This window comes from Bipolaris victoriae (assembly GCF_000527765.1).
Source record: "Bipolaris victoriae FI3 unplaced genomic scaffold scaffold_60, whole genome shotgun sequence".
Lineage (NCBI taxonomy): Eukaryota > Fungi > Ascomycota > Dothideomycetes > Pleosporales > Pleosporaceae > Bipolaris > Bipolaris victoriae.
The window spans coordinates 81622-100077 of record NW_014575332.1 but is presented as its reverse complement, the minus strand read 5'-3'; the positions used below and the strand labels follow the sequence as shown (position 1 = coordinate 100077).

The following is an 18456-nucleotide window of genomic DNA, read 5'->3' as shown; positions in this document are numbered from 1 at the left end:
TTCTCCAGGCGTTAAAATCCCCCATCCGAAAAAGAAACAAACAAACCAATTTGGTAAAATAAAAGAAGGAGAAGAAGAAGAACCGAGATAAGGAACCGAAAAAAACCAAGAAAAAGGTCTAAAACACAGAATAAAACTCCAGACCCTTTTCATGCCATGAGATGTTGATTTTGATGAGAGAAGAAAAACAAGAACGGGTGTTTGATAGGAGAGAAAAGAAAAAGGAAAAAAAGTCCAAAACGTGAAACCAGTACAGCACCCACCCCAAGCTTCCTTGTGTAGTAATTGAAACAAGAAAAAAAAATCTAAGCAGCAGGGATCCTAGACCGGTCACCACCCTTTGCAATCCATTCATCTTTGATAATCTTATCCTGCTCCATATGCATGAGTTTGTACGCAGTACGAATGGTGCCGTCGCTGACTTCGACGGCGAGACCGATTTCCTTTGGTGATTTGGGCTGGCCCATGAGATGTGAGACCAGGTAGAGACAGGCACCAGCGATAGACAGAGGGGATCGACCGGCTGCAACACCGTAGTGAGCGACCTGGTCGGCACACTCTTCGGCCACCATCTGGACCTGGGTGCCTAGAGCTAGTTTGGCACAGGCACGAGGCATGAGGCTGGCGGCGCTGGTGGCAGTGGTGCCGCCCTTTTGGTTGAGGAGGTTGACTGTGTCGATGACAGCTCCGTTTCCGGCGACTGATGGACCGCTGTTCTGTGATTTCTGGATAAAGGCTTCGAGGACCTTGAAGGTACGGCCGACTTCCTTCTTGGACACGTTGGTCATTTTGAAGATTTCACGGAAACTACGCTGCTGGTCGTGCTTTCGGCATGCGATGAAGATGCAGCCGGCAATGATAGCGTCCTGTGATTTGCCCTTGAACAGCTTCGCATCGTCCGTCATCTTGTAGAGCATCTTGGCCGTTTCGGCCGTCGGTCTGCTAATGTTTTGACTGTCACAGAGCGCTGTGATCTGACCGTAGGCAGCCTGCAGCGCCTTGTTGACTTTGTCATGGTTGCTCTTGTTGTGAGCCCTGGAAAGATCGCGAACCCTCATACCACCGTCACCGAAACCGATCTCAGTCTGAAGCTGGGAGCCGTGCAGAAGGGGGTTGGCAGCGTCACCGATACGTGATGGATCATCGTTGCCCTGGTCTAAAGCAAGATACAATGTTAGCATGCGCCTCACTGATGCAAGTAGGAGGGCGCCACTTGCCGTCGTTGGAGAAGGTTCTCCATTCCGAGCGGGTGTCGATGATTCTGTCGGCGAGGACGCGACCACAGGAGCCGCAAATGGTATCGCCAGCACTGAACTCCTCTACCAGATTGGGAGGGTTCTCTTTGCAGTCGGGGCAGATCAAAGCAACGTTCAGGTCCTCTTGCCACTCGTCGTCCTTTACCTGCACGGGCGCGGCTTCGTATACCTCACCAGGCGATAGGAGGCGGCCGTCGGGTGCGTAAGACATGTTTCTTTCTTTCTTCACGAAGTTCTAGGCTTGTATTGTGGATTCTAGCTACGGGCTCGCGAGACCGACACTTGGAGACTGCTCTTGGGCAAGGGACGCAGGAAACGAGTGTGGTTGCAGAGGGCTGGGGGAACGAAGGTCGGAGAACGGCAATGGAAACCTTATGTCTCGAGCGCGCAGCCCGTTGCCCACGAGGCTTGGCGCTCCGCCCGCGCTAGGCCGTCTTGGGCGGCAGGTCAAGCTGCGGTCCACGGTTTTTCCCCAACATCGACCTTCACCTTGTAGCTTCCAATTGCCAGCTCCCCACCCCCGACATATCAACAATGATTGCGCAATCCATCAGGGCCTCGGTAGGCTTCTCTTGCTGGTGAGAATTGGATGTGTACTGATCCGCTGCAGCGCCAGGCGCTCGTCCGCGTCGCCCGGCAACAACCTGCCTACGTCGCTCGCCGCACCTTCATCACCCCCACCGCCGTCCGATCAGGTGATTCATCCTAGCCGCTCGAAATCCGACAATAACTGACCCAATTGGTGTTGTAGCCGACCTGGTGCAGGACATGTACCTTCGCGAGCTTAAGAACTACAAGGTCCCGCAAGTCAAGGCCTCTGACGCCGAGGGCCAGGTCAAGAAGTTCGCCATCCCCAAGGCCCCCGCATCTCCCGAGGAGACGGACATTGCGAGCGAGCTCAAGGCATACGAGACACAGACTGTTGAGGTTGAGGGCGCTTCATCCGAGGACGGCGAGGTCCTGCCCCAGGAGGACTGGTTTGAGGAGGAGGATGAGAGCATCACCACCGCCGGTGCTACCCACTAGACGCAGAAGACTGCTGGGTTGAAGGACTAGATGTATCAAAATACTAGCGACTGTGTCAATACCACTTGGGCAACAAAGTGCCGAGCCATTGGGTGCATTGTCTGGGAGCATGTATATCACGTGACGAGATATGCGAGTGACGACTAGTGGATTGCTTATGTGATAGGGCCTATGTGGATTGATTGTTTGATTGAGTGAACAGAGTAGATTGGTGGAGGGATCAAGGGTAAGTAACAGGACATGGATGGGGGTTGCACGGGGGGGGGATTCGAGCATATTGGCTGTATGTAAGTACGTGTACGTGCACATTGTCGGGGGCCGAATGTGAGTTTGAGCCATTCAGCAGCCATGGTTGTGGGCGGTCAATGGCGGCCATTGATCTACACGCTCATCACTCTTATGATGTAAATATCCCGCAACAATGTCAGCACAGACTGGCATGGAGGCCGCCTCTTTGGTTGTTGAAGGCAGTACTTTTTGTGAGTGCCATTGTGTATGACGAAGGCTATGGCGAGAGAAGCAAGTTTGTTGGATGCGTGGCATGCAGGACGCGGAGAGGGTGGCGGAGCGTGAGTTTCGGCATGGGGGACAGGAGTTGCCAAGAGTGAATTGCTTTTGGGAGCGTCGGATTGGGGAGGGACCATGTCAGTCAGCAAAGACGCACGTTCGGCAGCATGGTGACAGTAGTAAGTATGCTAGCGGTGGTGGATTGCTGTTTTGATCAACATGCGCGTACGACACGTATGTATGTATATTTTACGACTGACTCGACGCAGGCTGTTCCGCGCCGTGCAGCATAGGCCGATTGATCTGCTGCATTACATGTGCATGTCCCAAGGAAATTGAGCAAACCACGGCCCCTCAGATAAGCCACGGGATGCAGTGCCGACTGTCTTGCAGGCAGCAATTCCCGATATTGGCGGCTAGTGTGGTCGGAAAGTCGGAGGAACAGGGCGAAAGCGTGGGCCTGAGGGCGGAAATGTTGAATGCAGCAGCGGATGGGCTCTGCCGCATGTGTACACTTACGGCTTTGGCATGCATGGTGCACGACTAGTGGATGTCCATAGTATGGATCAAGGCGGACGCAGACGGATGGTCAGTTGAGGGGTTTACCCTGGATTGCAGCCAGCCAGCCGTATCCGTATCCATGTCCATGTGCGCCATTGGCAGCAGCAGCAGTGGTAGGCGAAGCAGACACGCGCAGGCGAGGAGGACACAGACAGGACAGGCGACGCCCAGGGCTGACGCAACGATGTCTTCACGCTGAAACCGGGCGATAAGCACGCGGGGGCCACCAGCAGCGTGTCAGGTCTGAGCAGTGGGCAAGGAGATTGCGGTCAAGGCCGCTGCAGAGATTGCAGTGTTCACAGTTCACGTCGCGAAAAAACAAGATGGTTCGGCGGGCCCACTGGGGCCTAGCGAGCAGCAGCAGTAGCAGTCGCAGCGAGCAGTAGGGGCCTGTTAGGGGGCGGGTGCACTGGCAGAGTATTATTGATAATAATATGTGCAGTCAGTAATACCAAGTAGTACATGCCTCGATCCATAGCCAACACGGCCCATGGCTATAATGCGCTGGACATGCGAGGCGGCAATGGCGTCGACGATGCGATGCGACACAGCCAGCGGCCAAGCCGGCCATGGGGATTGCAAAGGCGCGAGAGCGAGCACGTCAAGCAAACGGCGCAGGCACAGGCACAGGGCGCATCAGTAGACGAATGGCAGATGACACGACTGCGACGAATTGCGCCCGTTTTTAATATAGAACCATCGCTCCGACGCGATCTGCCCTGCATCCCTGCTAGCCCGCCAGTGGGCCTGCACCCGCGCGCCCACACCATCGAGGCAATAGAGCAGCACCACCACCACCATTCGCTGCAAATACTAGCTCAATCAACCTGCTGGCCCCCCCCGTAGCCGTCCTATCTATGTACTAGTGCCGCCAGTAGCATTCCCAGCTCGGACCAGAATCTCAAACCTGAATCTTCTGCCAGTCCAGTCGCTACTGAACGCTCGCCGAATTATTGAACACTCGCTGAACTGCCTTTCTGTTTCTCTACTCTCACCCTCCCTGTTGCTTTGCTGCTGCACATCCCCGCTGCACCCCTCCTCCCCCCTCCAATAAGCCTCTGCCTGTTTCCTCCTCCCCGGCGCCCCCCCAGCATCGACTGTGACGTCGCTCCCGCAACCACTGTCGCTACTCTATTGGAGCCCGTCTAACGGCCTTGTCAACGGCCCGCCTAATACCAGCTTGACACCACCACGCCGCTTCCCGTCCGATTACTCCGCCATGAGCCCGTAGCCTGTCCGAGACGCGTACCCAACTTGCATTGAAGAAGGGCTGTCTAGCCACTGCTTCGCTGCGCCCGCTCCCTAATCCGCCATGCCCATCGCCGTCGCGCAGGCTCCTCGCAGCCACTACTCCCTCACCAATGCCCTCCGCGGCAGGAACAGGGCCACTTCCGACGCCGTCCTCCAGCTGCCCCAAGAACCCGAGCGCGCCCAACTGCCAAAGGCTGCCTCGTACACATACTTTCCTCAGGTGAAGGATCTCGACAAGGGTTCGCCTGTTGCTGAGCGAAGGGGAGCCTCCGAAGATGATGCCGATCGCTCCAGGAGCGAGGAGAGGACCTCCGAGAGCCACTCAGATGGGTCTAGTCCCTCGTCAGAGGATGCTCCAGAGCTGCCTGACGTGCAGATGCCTCAGCTAAGACCGACGCCAACGACCCGCCGCTCCTCAAGGTTTCTGCCCTTCTCCACTAGGAGCCGAGATCCCTCCGCAGAACCAAAGCCAGAACGCGGCCGACCAGAGGCTGTCAAGCAGGCAGACTCGCCTTCTCCTTCGCCCTCGCGCTCTTTGACAAACCTGCGCAGGAAGTCGTGGGTCATTGGCCCGCAACAGTCGCGAGAATCGACGTCACCATCCAAGGATAAGAAACTCCGGAAAAAGGAACCTAGTCCAAAAAAGACACCACCAGCCGTCGAGCCAGCCAAGCAGAAGACGCAGACGACAACTGAAAGTATCCCAGAAGAGTCCGAGGCAAGAGACACTGTACAGGCGGAAATCCCAACTCCTTTGAGCAAGAAGAACAAGCGCCTCAGTGGCCTCTTCACCGCAACTGCCAATGCCTCCAACTCGCCCTCGGTGCCCAAGTCATTCTCAACTGAACAGCTCCCGCATTATCCTCAGCATCAAACGCCAGTCAGCCCCACCCACGTCGTTCCTCCGCTACCACGCGACATCTCTGCCGAAAAGCTAAAAGGCATCAAGATTGAACCCCGCAAAAAGGATGAATTGTGGAACGCATTTAGATCCCTCGATGCCGATCTGCGCAAGTATGGCTCCTTTGCTCTAACAACATAAACTCAAACTAACAATACATAGGTTCCAATCCAAATCCAGTTCCCTCAAAGCAAACGTGGTTCGCACTTCCCTCCTTCCTTTTCTCCGCCAACACGCCCATCGCCCTGTAGACCAGAAGCTCAGGCCTGAAGATCTCGACCGCCGTGTAAATATCCTCAATGGCTGGTGGACTGGTCTCTTGGAGCTCGTGGCAGGCCGGAACAACCAGTCCATCTCTGGCACAGACCGTCCAGTTATCCTCGAAGGCATCGCTGCAATCATGGAGAGGCCCGAATGGAGACTTTACCCCTCGCCCTTTTGTGCTCTTGCAGACCGCGAAGAACCATTGTCTGCATCTACAACTAGTTCGGGTGCCTCCACCACCAGCTCGGCCGATTTCCTTGCAGAATCTGTTCACCACAATGTGCGCAACATCTTCACGCAAAACTTGCAGTCCCAGATGGCTTTTGTCGTAGAGAAAATGTCCTTGCGAAATGCTGCTGCAAGTCTGGTCACGTTCTGTGGAAAAACATGTGCATATGCTTTCTGCTTCTGCCCTGGAGTTGCCGATGTTTTGGTGCGTCTATGGAGCCCATCTCTCGAAATGATGAAACGGGTAATGGAAGAGTCTGGTGTGTCAAAGATGGATCGCTTGGATTCCGTATCCGACCGAGTTGCAGCATCGTTCCCACCTATGCTGCTCCCGCTCAAGCTACTGTCCCTGAACCGACTTATGCGTCAATTACGCAAGCCCATTTTACCCCCGCTTGCCATGGCCAACATCGACTGGTACGGACTTTGGACAAAGCGCTGGTCTGGCGCCGAGAGCGACCTTTTTTACGTTTTTGTCAAGCACTTCCACATTCTGGTCAGCGATTTCCTGCCCCTTGAGCCTACCAATGCAGAGCGCATCTGTGTTCCTGGATTGATTATGGTGCACGCCCAGCTTTTGGTTAATTTGGATGCAACCATCAACAGGAATGCTGTACCGCAGCAGCAGCAGCCACCGGAAGATACATCGGCAATTACCTTTGACGATGTCCTGGAACCTGATGCTTCTGCCTCGAATCTCGCTCTTCCGCCAGCAAACGCCACCCGCATGATGCAGGAAAACCGAATCATAATGTTAATACGCGATTTCCTTTCCGAACGAAATGCTCATTTTCACATTGCCAGGAAGATGTTTGCCGAGAGTTTTGCTCGTCTTCTGCAGGCACAAGCACGCAAGATTTCAATTTACAACAACAGTGCCTGTTATACCCTCTGCGACTTTCTTGAAGAGGCTCTTGTCATCCTCGTTCGCTACGAGCAACACGACAGCGACCACCATGCTATCATGGACTGGCCTTTCTGGCTGACTGTGTTCAAAGCCATGGCTGCTAGTCACAACACCGCTACCGAGATTAGGCTGTACGCCTTCCTCTACAGCAGTTGGGCAACTCTGACCTCGGACGACCAACGAAAGGAAGGGCTTTGCCTCGAGTTCCTTCTGGAACCTGAATTTTTCGAAAGCCGTTTCAACCATTGGTGCCCTATGGTGCGTGCCTACTTTATGCGGCTGATCTGCTGGCGAGTGGCTCGATTCGATGGCATTGACACCGAAATCGAAGTGTAAGTACAAAGCGACTCCTGCATCATTACACTGTATGCTGACATATCTGCAGAGCGATCAAGCGCGCTTTGAGTGACCGCCTCCGGTCAATCTGGTCTCACTACCTTTGGCTTCAAGAAGAGGCTGAACGTAAACAGACTATCTTCCCATCGACACAGGCTTGCAACCCTGCACCAGGCCGACGCTTTCTCATCATACGTAATGATAATCCTATTGTGACCAATAGTGGTCCTTTTCTCACATTCGACGGTGTGGTCCAAAACCCTCATCAACGAAAGCCCTCTCTTCCAGCTCCCTTGATTTCGGAAGCTGAGCTTCGGCCAACACCTCCTCCACCAACGGAATCGCCCGATCTTCCAGAGGAGGATTCAGGCAAAGGCAGATGGAACATTTTGCGTAGTCTCATGGGAGGAAGTTCGAAGCAGAATGCTAAATCAAAGAGCCCTGGACCCGCTAAAGACAGGGAAAACGCTAGTAAGACCACGGCCAACGAAGCATCCTCTACTCCTCCGGCTGCCGAAACACCGGCACCCGCCCCAGCGCCGGTTACCCATCGGTCATATCATTTCCGCTTCTCTCTGGAATGGGTTGACAAGCGCTTTGGCGCATACCAACCTATGCGCCTCCAGCCTCCACGACTCCCACTTCCAGCACAGAGCCTCTTGACGCAGAAGGGCATCAACCTCGAACCTGTCCTTAGCACACCGCCCACTGGCGCTGCTGTGACGTCGAGTACCTATGCCGGACGTGCGCTTGCTGAATGGACCTTCATCAGCCATGAGTGCCAGAATTTCTTTGATAGGAGGAAGAATGAAGGCGTGCCGACGAACAGACAAGTTGAGACGCCCACGTTGAACGTGGAGGCTTTCCGACGACCCGGCTAAGATGTACCTGGAGACTCCCAAAGGCAAACGCCTTTGACTCAACAAACTCGTACATATGTATTTCCACGACATGCACAAGTTTTTCATGGACATTGTCGACAGGCTTGACAATGCTCCCACACACATCACTTTTTCCCCACATTTTGGCGATTGCATACGGACGCTCAGCGCGAGCCATCCTTCAGCGGCATTCTTTTTTTTTATACAAACACTGAGCAAAGTTTTTGTTCCTTCATTGTCTGCTTATCTTGTTTTGTTTAGACATTTGGCATGCATGGCAGCGCGCACTTTCTTGCATGGCCTCGACATCATTCTTCATTATCAATCATCTTTTCTCTCCTTTTGGTCTGGGAGAAGTCGGAAAGCAAGGACTTGGTTTCTTTCAAAAACATATACAGTATGCAAATTTTGTTGCTAGGGCGCGAGATATAAGCCCGTTTCTTTATGAGCGAAAATATAGAGTTATGAATCTGAATTATTTTCTTAGTTTTTTTCCTTAGCATACGAGGCAAAATGAGTTTTTTTTTGGGGTGCTTAATGTTTGATGTTGTGCTCATGGGGATAAGCTTAATTTTGAACGTCTTACATATTTTTCGATCTATTACAATCAGCCTGTATACGTTTATGTATTAGTGGACGTATCCATGTATATGAGATTCGATGTTGGGTAATAAAGTAATACAGTAATCTTCTCCTAAGCTACACTCTCTTAATACTGAGCGGCCAGGATGTACATGGACAGTGAACAGGATAACTAAGGAGTATCGATATACAACTACTCCACCACCACTGCCTTGGCTCGGCACTGTCAACATTATCTTGGCGTTGGTTGTTTATCAGACGCATCCGTCTTACTAAACAGGCAAGAGCAGTAAGAACCAGTCACCAAGCATGGAGCAAACGCTCGCCAGCCTCGACCTCCAAAATCCGACGACAGGCTTCGCCCTCATTGGTCACTGGTCGTTTGCAAGGCACAGGTCTAGTCCTTTGCTCATTTCACCGTGGCAATGTTTACTGTCGTCTGCCCCGCCAGCTTTCTCTCACCTCATCACACTACGCTCCTTCAACTTCGTGATTGATACTGCAGTCTTTACTGTCACCAATTGTTCTTTCTCACACCGTATCAAAGACCAACTTAGCTACAAACATGCACGCCATGCGCGCCATTGCCTTCTTCGCAGTTTCCGGTAGGTACCCCCCGAGCTTGTTTATACTTAGAAAGTGTTCCTGCGGCGTCTCTCAAAAGACTGACACACAGATATCAGTTGCTGCTTTCCAGACTGGCCTGGAGGGTCACCTTGTGGAGCCCGCCCCGTTTGGAGCAGTGGCTGCTCGTGACGAGAGCTGTAGCAAGTTGCCTAAGCTCTGCACAGATACGGTGCTGCTCCACGGTGGCCAGACGACTCTCACCTATCTGTGTCCCGAGACCCAGGGTCCAACTGCCACTATCACTATCACCTCAACTACTACTCGTACCATCACTGGCAGCGCCACCCATGGGTCATCTTCTGGTCAGGCTGGGGTTTCTGTCTCTGCCTGCGGTGAACTTACCACGACCACGGCAATCCAGTCAACGACGCAAGTCACCGTTACAGAGAAGGTCATCGGGGCTAGCACCGCTACCACACCTTCAATCCTCCCGCCACCGGCTACCATCACTGCTACTTTTACAGCAATCCCGCTCTCCGAGCTACGACCGCCATTCCCCATCAAGCCAACGTGGTCTGAGTTCAAGAATGTGTCTACCACAAGTTATCCAACAGCTACTGGGGCGAGGGCACCCCCGGTCTTCAACTTGACCTCCCAAGTCGTCAACTTCACTTCTTTTGACTTGGTCCCCACCCACGCACCCACTAACTTGTCTTCGACTGTCTACGTTCCCTCGATTACACTTGCTGTTTCGGTCGCCTACTATCCAAACTCACCCACTAACAGCACCTCGTCTGGAATTGGGTATAACTTCCCCAGCTTGAATGTCATCAGGCAGGTCGAGTCTACTACGACTGTCACCACCACTGTCTCTGGCATCACGACTGAGACAGGCATGGCTGATGAGAATGGCGTATATTATGTCATGACGACTAGCACAGGTATGGCTGGCGAGAATGGTGTCTCTTTCGTTGCGCTATTCCTCAGTATGATGGTCACTGCCTTCATGTTCTGAGCAGCATAGAATGCTTGTCATCCCCGGCAACTTGGTAGCCAAACCTTTGCTCCGGGCAAGGTCGAGAACAGATGTAACGGGCTCAGGACTGATTGTATCATGGCGTTATGGATATCACGGGTTGTAACATAATACAGCCCTATGAGAGATTCTGTAGGAATCAAAATGGACACTGAAAGTATGCACAGAAGTCCCAGGCGCCCATCATAGATCCAAGCGTAGAGCTTCGTGTGATTATGCTTGTTGTTCCCAGCAGCCATACTTTCACATCAAGTAATTTGTCCCATGAACAAAATTGCGCTGGTTAATTGATGTAAAAAGATTGGTATTGACAAACTACGAGGTCTGGGAGGTAAAGCTGGATGTGGTACGAATCACCCCGCGCATTGTAGTTGCGTGGTCATAGCTTCGTAGCAAGGGTTGTGGAACCGAAGTTGCGGACTCGCGATCCAATCACGGGACAAGCGCGCCGCAACCACGGCGAACACCAAAGCCGTTCTCTCACGCGGCTTCACGACTGTTCACTAACATAATAGAACAAAGCACCCCGCAATCCGATTGTGCTCTTCGGCTGACGTTTGTCACCAATCGCCGACATTGCCTTCAAGCAGCATCATCTTCTGCTACGAGACCACGCCCATCGACCAAGTCTACAGTCGCTATCACCTCTCACATACCGCCTTTTGAGAGCGTAGCGCGGCGTTCTGTTACTACAGTTTAGCCCAATAGCGCGTCTTACTTCTACGAGAAACGCCATTGCGATTTCGCAATCCTTCTCGGCGGATAAACACCGAGTTGCGTAACCTCGAGTTTTGTTTGTGATTGCCACAGGTTTGTATTAAAAGTCTTGATCAAGCACAAGCAGCGTCTCAGGCAAGATGGCTGTTAAAAAGTCAGGCAGGGCCCAGGCGAGGGAAGAGGGTAAAGCGCCTTTATACTTCGAATCGACATGACGGCTAACAGATCATAGGGCTGGAGCGGACAGACAACAACATGGATCTCACGACGTGGCCGCAAGTTGGTATGATCAACCAAAAAAACTACTATACCGAGTTCTTGAAAAGAGACGAGCAGTTTCTCGCCGTGCGATACCCGAAAGATGAGGAGAGAGCCCGTATAGTCCAGGAAGCGCGGGACAAGGATCGCGCACGCGCACTGGGTGTGCCAGCAGCAGAAGGAGCAACACCACAAGCTGCAGACGAGACAATGGAAGACGCCGAGGCCTCATTTGCATCGAGGACTGACATCTCGAAGCTCATTGTAATACACCCTGGTAGTCAGAACCTGAGGATAGGACTTGGATCAGATGCGTTGCCCAAGACAGTGCCCATGGTCATTGCGCGGAAATGGAAGGAGAGCGAGGACGAGGAGGATGATGGAGAACCCTGTCCTAAGAGGATCAAGGTCGATGCATCTGAATCCACGGAGTCGCAACCAGAGAAGTGGTTCGGTGAAGACGTAAGTTACCCGACAGGTCCTGGTCTACATTTACTAATATGCAATACAGTTCGCCGATCAGTATATGACCATGTCGACTGAACTCAGGACACGCATGCGCGCCAACAAGCGACGAGTACTTCCCAATTCCAAGGACCTAGTCCAAAACTACAACAAAAAGTCTCCCCCAGATATCATCTCAGAGCACAACGACATCAACCGCATTGAGTGGACAGAGATACCAGCAGACCCAAGCAAGGCGCCGGATTTCTTCACTGGAAACGAGGCGCTACGAATTCCAGAGAAGTCGAACCCAAGGTACAAGCTGTTCTGGCCGATACGGAATGGCACGTTCAACGAGAAAGACTACCGCGATCGCAATCAAATTTACCACGACATTTCCAAGATATTCGAAGAAGCCTTCCGGAGCCAACTGGGCATTACAAAGCTGAAGGACCTTGTTAACTACAAGTGTGTGTTCATTATCCCAGATCTCTACGAACGACAATATGTAACCATGATTCTCGATATCCTGATGCGAGACCTTGGCCTCGGAAAGGTCTGCCTGCAGCAAGAGTCTCTCTCGGCCACATTTGGTGCGGGCTATGGTGTCGCGTGTGTTGTTGACATCGGTGCTCAGAAGACATCGATCTGCTGTGTCGACGAAGGGCTGTGTGCCGAAGAGTCGCGCGTCAACCTAAAAATGGGCGGAGCCGACGTGACGGAGACATTCATCAAGATGATGCTGTACGGGCACTTTCCATATGCAGACATGAATCTGAAGCGGAGATACGACTGGCTGCTTGCTGAAGAGCTAAAGCAGAAGTTCTGTTCCATGGACGAAGGTGCGGTCACGGTGCAGACGTGGGACTTTCATCTCCGAGCTTGGAACCAGGACACACGCAAGTATACCTTCAAGACGTACGATGAGACTATGCTCTCGGTAATGGTAAGTAATATATGTATCACAGGTGCGGTACGTTTGCTGACATGCATAGGGCTTCTTCAAACCATCAATATTCGATAACTCTCGGAAACTGGAGAACCGAAGAAAAGTGGTGCCTCGCTCGGTCGACCTGTATGATGGGTCGCCCAACGACCCCATGTCCCAGGCCCAAATTGCCGTCATCGAAGCCGCAGCAGGCAAACCCGTGGTGCCAATCAGCAACGGCGTGCCGGAAGTAGTAAACACCACCGCGCCGGTATCTACACCGCAACGCCCACAAGCCAACGCTCTAAGTCTGCTCAACCGGCTAAACGAAGGCGAAAACACGCCGCGATCTTCCGTGGCAGGCTCTCCTGGCCCCGAAGGCGCCAACACACCCAATCCCGACCGTGACACGCCCATGGGCGACGGCGACGGTCCCCCGTTACTCGTCCGCGACCCGATTGACGAAAAGACCAAAGTAGCCGAAGCTCGCGATGCCATCCTCCCCATCCAAGCCCTCGACCACGCCATCCTCGAGTCGCTCGCGCACGGCGCCCGGGGCGACGACCGCAAGCTCCGCGACTTCTTTGGTGGCATCATGCTTGTGGGCGGCGCGTCAAAGACACCTGGCCTCCGCGAGTTTCTGGAAATGCGGCTCCGTGAGCTGCGGCCGGGGTATGGCAAGGAAATTCTTGTGGGGCCGCCGCCGCGCGATTTTGATCCGCAGGTTGTGGTGTGGAAGGGGGGAAGTGTGTTTGGGCGGTTGAGTAGTCATGGGAATGACGGGTGGATTAGTCGGTATGAGTATGATATGCTTGGGGCGAGGCTGTTGAATACGAAGTGTATGTTTGCGTGGTGATGGAGGAGGTGGAGTTGTCAAGGGATGGGATTCATTTTTAAGTAGGGCAAGGGGGAAGATGGGATCATTATTGAGCTTTTTTTTTGGAGGAGGGTTACATGGGAATGCGTATACGAGTGTCTACTTATATGGTGTTTGTTTTTCTTTGTTCGTCGGAGAATACATGGCCAAGTGTATAGAAAAACACAACGTTCTCAAACCAAACCCTTTTTTTTTGTTTCTACTGGAATAAATAGGTATGCTTTGAATTCTCTTACAAAACAAGCCCCCATCCTTTACCTCACCCTTTTTCTCAAAAAAGCCAAAAGCCAAAAGCCAAAAGCAATAAATTCTCATAGTAATCCATTTTACTTAATTTAGCTCTCAGTCTACAAACACACAGACACACAGACACATAATGACGTGATTCTGTTGAATCATGTGTGTGTGTGTGTGTGTGTGGGGTGGAAAAATAAGACTCCGTACGTTCGTCTTCCCTTCCTTCCCTTTTTTTTTCCTGGCAAGGGGAAATATGAGAGGAAATTACCATTGTTGTGACTTATAGTTTAAAGATAAAGTAATGCATATTCTGGACCAAGGGGTGGGGGGAGAGAGAGAGAGAAGAGAGAGAGACCGACCCCCACACACTGTTGACATTGTCAGCGAAACTTTTTGACTGTATCGGAAGATTGTGAAAAGGTGAATCAAAGCTCTCGTATTTTTTTTTGGGGGGGGGGGGGGATGGAAAGACATCAGATCATTTTTCACGAGTGAGTTATTTTTTTGGGAGGTTTCCCTTAGGGTACCTTGCGAGAATGAACAATGAGTAGATCAAAGGGTTTCTCTTTTGGTATTTTTTCCGATATGAGGCTAAAATTTGGGGAGGGGGCTGTTTTCTAGAAGGGATGTGTTTGTGTGTGTGTGTATGAGGGATTGTCGGTGTAAGTACGTATTGAGACATCGCGGTATGTTTACACCTGACTAGCGCGGATCCAGTCTCCTGGTTGTGTCTTTCCAATGTTGCAAGAGAAATAGGTTTCCCACAAAATGGAAACAGGGTCAAGTGTTTGGTTTTCTTGTTGTATTAGACATGTTTCAGGACAAAAGTATGCAGATACGAAGGAGGCAAATGTGACGATGCCGCGGGCTTCGGACCTCCGGGGCGTAAAAGTAGTGGAGTTATCTGTATTTCGGTACCCGCGTTGTCGGATCATTTCAAGGCAAAAGATTTGTCAGCATATGCAACGACGAATGATACGAGAGTGGAGCTGGTGGACTCTCGGCGCGAGATCAGATTGTGGAAGATGGTGATGACGGAAAGGATGATGATGGTCACGCATGTAATGCAAGTAAGCCATCGAGATTCGACATCGCGTGCATGGAAGGCATGTTATCTCGATTGGGTTGGGGGAAACGCAATCAGTCGTTGAGATTGTTTCGGACAAGCCGCGGAAGTTGTACGCATGCGGGTAACTAGTTGAGTGTATTGTACGTAAGCATGCCTGGAGCTCCGGTGGGGCCGCTTGCCATGGCAATCACTCGCCACTATACGCTGAACTTGTTTTACTTCTCCTTTGTTGTGGATGTAATCAAGCGTGGTTGCAGGAGAGGTTCAAGGTGATACGTCGTAAGTGTGCGGAGCTCGCTCAGTCATCAAAGGGCAGCAGATATGGAAGAGAGATTGTATTGGGCGTAAGTAATAGAGGTTATTGCTTGAGTCCAATCTCAGCAGCCTTTTGATTACAGAACTCGGCCATTTCGACATCTTTTGTGCTAAGCCCGTTGGGGGAGTGCGTGGTCCATTCAATGGTGACACGATTGTAGAGATTGGACCAGGAGGGATGGTGGTTCTTGGCCTTGCATTCATCTGCGATGAGGGACATGAAGCGCCAGGCTTTGGTAAAAGAAGAAAAGGTAAATTGACGCACGACGCCCTTCCGGGAGCCGGTGAGTTGCCAGTCAGGAAAGAGCTTCAAAGCTCGATGGGGCAGGTCAGCGGGCTGGTCGGCAGAGAAGATTATGTCATGTGGTGATGGTGGTGGTGGGCGAGCATGGGACGAGTAAGTTGCACGGGGCAATAACGCTGTACCTTGGGCCGGCAGTAGCAGCAAGGACGTTATTGTGCGACGACTGCGGATGTGGGACAAGAGTGGCGGATAGGGTAATGGTAGGCGTAGGCTGGAGCAGTACTTGGCCTTTGGATTAGAGAGAGTGAGTGGAGTGTGAGGGAATGCACGCCAAGGTGTGGTATTGGTGAGAAGTGACGGGACCGCCCGAACCGGGTGGGCAGATGAAGCCATTCCGGCAATAGGGCTCGGATGAGTATGGGCGAGTAATGAGAGACGAGAGGAGAGACGAGGCAGAGCGCGTTGGTTGCTGCATTCAGGCCAGACGGGAGCTTCGGATGTGGAAACTCTTGTGGCCCGGATGGAGTAATCAGACACTGAGATGCGCTAGGCCCAAAGCGGAACGTAGTTGCGCATAGGGTGCGGGTGCTGGGCGGCTACCGAATAGTCGGAGAATTGGTCAGCGATTGATTGAACAGCTTGAGCAACTGGATAACTCTGTGTGTATAGCCTCAGTGTCTGCATTCTTAGCCAGGCGCGTAATACACGTCCATGTGCACTAGAGCAAGTAGGTGAGCAGCAGGGCACTATACGCTCATCGGCCTGGTGTGCCCGTGACGTTTGTTGTTGTTGTGAGGGCCGCTCTTCTGCTCTCTGCTCTGCTCTGCTCTGCTTTGCCCTATGTCGCTGTGCTCTCCGGCTATCCGCCCGCCTACTTAAACGCGCAACGCCCGCCCACCTTAGTCAAAGCTGCGTAATCCACTTCCCGACCAACTGTATCATCACGTCCCCAGGTGAGCGACACCATCCCCAATCACAAACAATCATGCTGTCGCGACACTGCCTGCTTCGCGCCCAACTCGACACCGACATGCTGACTCGCCCATCCATAGTTGGTCTTGCTGCTCCTGCTGCCCTTCTCCCCCCATAGCCACAGCTGCTACAGCGTCGCGACGTCACCCGCATCCCGCTCCACCAATTCCTGCCACTGCCACTGCCACTGCTCGCCCACCACCGCCACCACCATCACCGCCACAGCCACACGACCAGCGCTGCTCTGCTCCCTCTCGCCCGTTGCGCTTCGAATGAGTCCCACTTTGCACCATCCCTCGATCCGCACCGACACGGCCTCCATCATGCAGACATCGGCCGCTCAGGTAAGCTTTGCTGACGGTTTTAGGCCTTTGCCCTGCTGACTCCCCACCCAGGACCAGTCCAAGCCTACCATCGAGATGAGTTAGTCACTCCCCGCATCGCATCCCGCCTCTCATACAGCTGACTAACGCTTATCACCATCAAGGCTTAAGAGAACACTTACTCGCTGCTGGCGCCGGCCAGCCCGCCGTCCAGCCTCTGCCCCAGCACCCGACACATTCCCAACACCCACACCCTCCCAGCCAGCCCCACGCCATTGACCCTGCCATTGGCGGCCCGACATCGTACGACATGAGCGCTGGCGGCCCCGACGACGGTAACACCAGCGAGGGTCGCTCAAAGGGACGGAGAGAACTGTCCACGTCCAAGCGCGCTGCCCAGAATCGCGCTGCTCAGGTACCGTTGCACTCCACAGCCCGCCATCGTGTCGCGCCATGCTAACTTGGACAGCGCGCATTCCGTCAGCGCAAAGAAGAGTACATCAAGCAGCTCAAAGACCAGGTCAAGGAGTTTGAGCAGCTATGCGAGCTCTACAAGACGCTCCAGACCGAGAACTACCAATTGCGCGACTACATCATCAACCTCCAATCCCGACTCCTTGAGACCCAGGGCGAGATCCCCCCTGCCCCGGCCGGTGTAGATCTCAACCGACCGCACGCCGAGCAAGCCAACATGCACCCCCAACCGCAACCACCCCAGACCCCACAACAGCCCGAGCAGCAACAGCAGCAGCAACAACCCGCGCAAAACAACAGTAACGGCGGTCTATCAGAGCGCCAGATTGGTGAGCTACAAATGGCTGCCCAAGCAGCAGCAGCCGCTCAACATAGCACGGCTGGCACCAAGCACGCAAACGTCGATAGTTCATATGACTTCACAGAGAAGCGCCAAAAGGTCGACGAATCTCCCCAAGGTCAGCACTATCCGCTACCCCCTCCCTCGCTCCTCTATAACCCTAGCTCAATTGCTTATTGTGAGAGAGTAGCCACTCCGATCCATGGCTTACCAGCGTAGTAGGCTCGGGCGCATCTGCCGATTACGATGCATTCGTCAATGAGATGCATCACGCCAAGCAGACGGCATAGTCACCTTCACATGCCTGTCGCCTGATTTGTTTTCTTCGACTTTTTTTTTATGATGTAATGCATAGGCCACGACGCTTGTCTACGCTCGGGCTAGCGGTGTAACATGACTGGCGTATGGAGTCTGGTGTCGTACCATACTTTTTTACCTTTTGCTTTCTCTTCTACCATTGCCGTCATACTAAAGCATTTCGTGTGGCCGTCGCAGTAGACTTTTCCGTATTCTTCATCTGCCTAGTGATGAGGCCGGGAACAACCAGAACTTCGTTTTTCTCCGGGCAGCCTTTGTGCCGTCTGTTTTCCAGAGTACACTTGGTCACATGTGTTTGTGAACCATGGACTTGATTCGACAAGGAAATATTACAGGGCATTGCAACGGCCAGGCTTATTATACTTGTTGATACTTTAAGGTATCCAATGTTTAAATATTAGCTGTTTAGTTGGTGATAGTTTGTATGCATATTTGAGTAGCTGTTTACTACATGGATGGACTGTGATTTCTCCTTTCTCCTTGTGCTTACATAATTATCTAACGTGCGGGATCAGTAAGCTGGGCAGATCAGTAAGCTGGGCACCCCACCAAGCTTGACGCGACGCTCTCCACAACCACCACCATGCCGCGACAACAACGTTCTATACAGACTTCTCGTGAAGGCAGAATAAGCCTT

General features: G+C 52.7%; 7 protein-coding genes across 7 annotated transcripts; 5 read left to right on the top strand and 2 right to left on the bottom strand.

Annotated features, from left to right (window-relative positions):
- Nucleotides 1-305: 305 nt before the first annotated feature.
- Nucleotides 306-1467, bottom strand: COCVIDRAFT_103272 (hypothetical protein; the record flags this gene model as incomplete). The annotated part of the gene is made up of 2 exons (XM_014699578.1): nt 306-1185; nt 1214-1467. 2 exons carry the CDS (start codon nt 1465-1467, stop codon nt 306-308), a joined length of 1134 nt encoding a protein of 377 aa, XP_014555064.1.
- A 323-nt stretch (nt 1468-1790) lies between these two features.
- COCVIDRAFT_27976 (hypothetical protein) lies at nt 1791-2282 on the top strand (the record flags this gene model as incomplete). The annotated part of the gene is made up of 3 exons (XM_014699577.1): nt 1791-1817; nt 1867-1951; nt 2008-2282. 3 exons carry the CDS (start codon nt 1791-1793, stop codon nt 2280-2282), a joined length of 387 nt encoding a protein of 128 aa, XP_014555063.1.
- Nucleotides 2283-4662: 2380 nt separating this feature from the next.
- COCVIDRAFT_103406 (hypothetical protein) lies at nt 4663-8118 on the top strand (the record flags this gene model as incomplete). Its single annotated transcript, XM_014699576.1, has 3 exons — nt 4663-5615; nt 5665-7233; nt 7287-8118. The coding sequence occupies 3 exons, from the start codon at nt 4663-4665 to the stop codon at nt 8116-8118; spliced, it is 3354 nt and encodes a 1117-aa protein (XP_014555062.1).
- A 1147-nt stretch (nt 8119-9265) lies between these two features.
- Nucleotides 9266-10282, top strand: COCVIDRAFT_17334 (hypothetical protein; the record flags this gene model as incomplete). Its single annotated transcript, XM_014699545.1, has 2 exons — nt 9266-9305; nt 9384-10282. The coding sequence occupies 2 exons, from the start codon at nt 9266-9268 to the stop codon at nt 10280-10282; spliced, it is 939 nt and encodes a 312-aa protein (XP_014555031.1).
- Nucleotides 10283-11160: 878 nt separating this feature from the next.
- On the top strand, nt 11161-13506 carry COCVIDRAFT_27973 (hypothetical protein; the record flags this gene model as incomplete). Its single annotated transcript, XM_014699575.1, has 4 exons — nt 11161-11203; nt 11253-11740; nt 11790-12668; nt 12718-13506. 4 exons carry the CDS (start codon nt 11161-11163, stop codon nt 13504-13506), a joined length of 2199 nt encoding a protein of 732 aa, XP_014555061.1.
- Nucleotides 13507-15197: 1691 nt separating this feature from the next.
- Nucleotides 15198-15527, bottom strand: COCVIDRAFT_57689 (hypothetical protein; the record flags this gene model as incomplete). The annotated part of the gene is made up of 1 exon (XM_014699574.1): nt 15198-15527. A coding segment is annotated over one exon (330 nt), but the record flags the coding sequence as incomplete, so codon positions are not given.
- A 1160-nt stretch (nt 15528-16687) lies between these two features.
- COCVIDRAFT_17332 (hypothetical protein) lies at nt 16688-17791 on the top strand (the record flags this gene model as incomplete). The annotated part of the gene is made up of 5 exons (XM_014699544.1): nt 16688-16708; nt 16760-16787; nt 16852-17102; nt 17157-17619; nt 17724-17791. The coding sequence occupies 5 exons, from the start codon at nt 16688-16690 to the stop codon at nt 17789-17791; spliced, it is 831 nt and encodes a 276-aa protein (XP_014555030.1).
- Between the last annotated feature and the right edge of the window lie 665 nt (nt 17792-18456).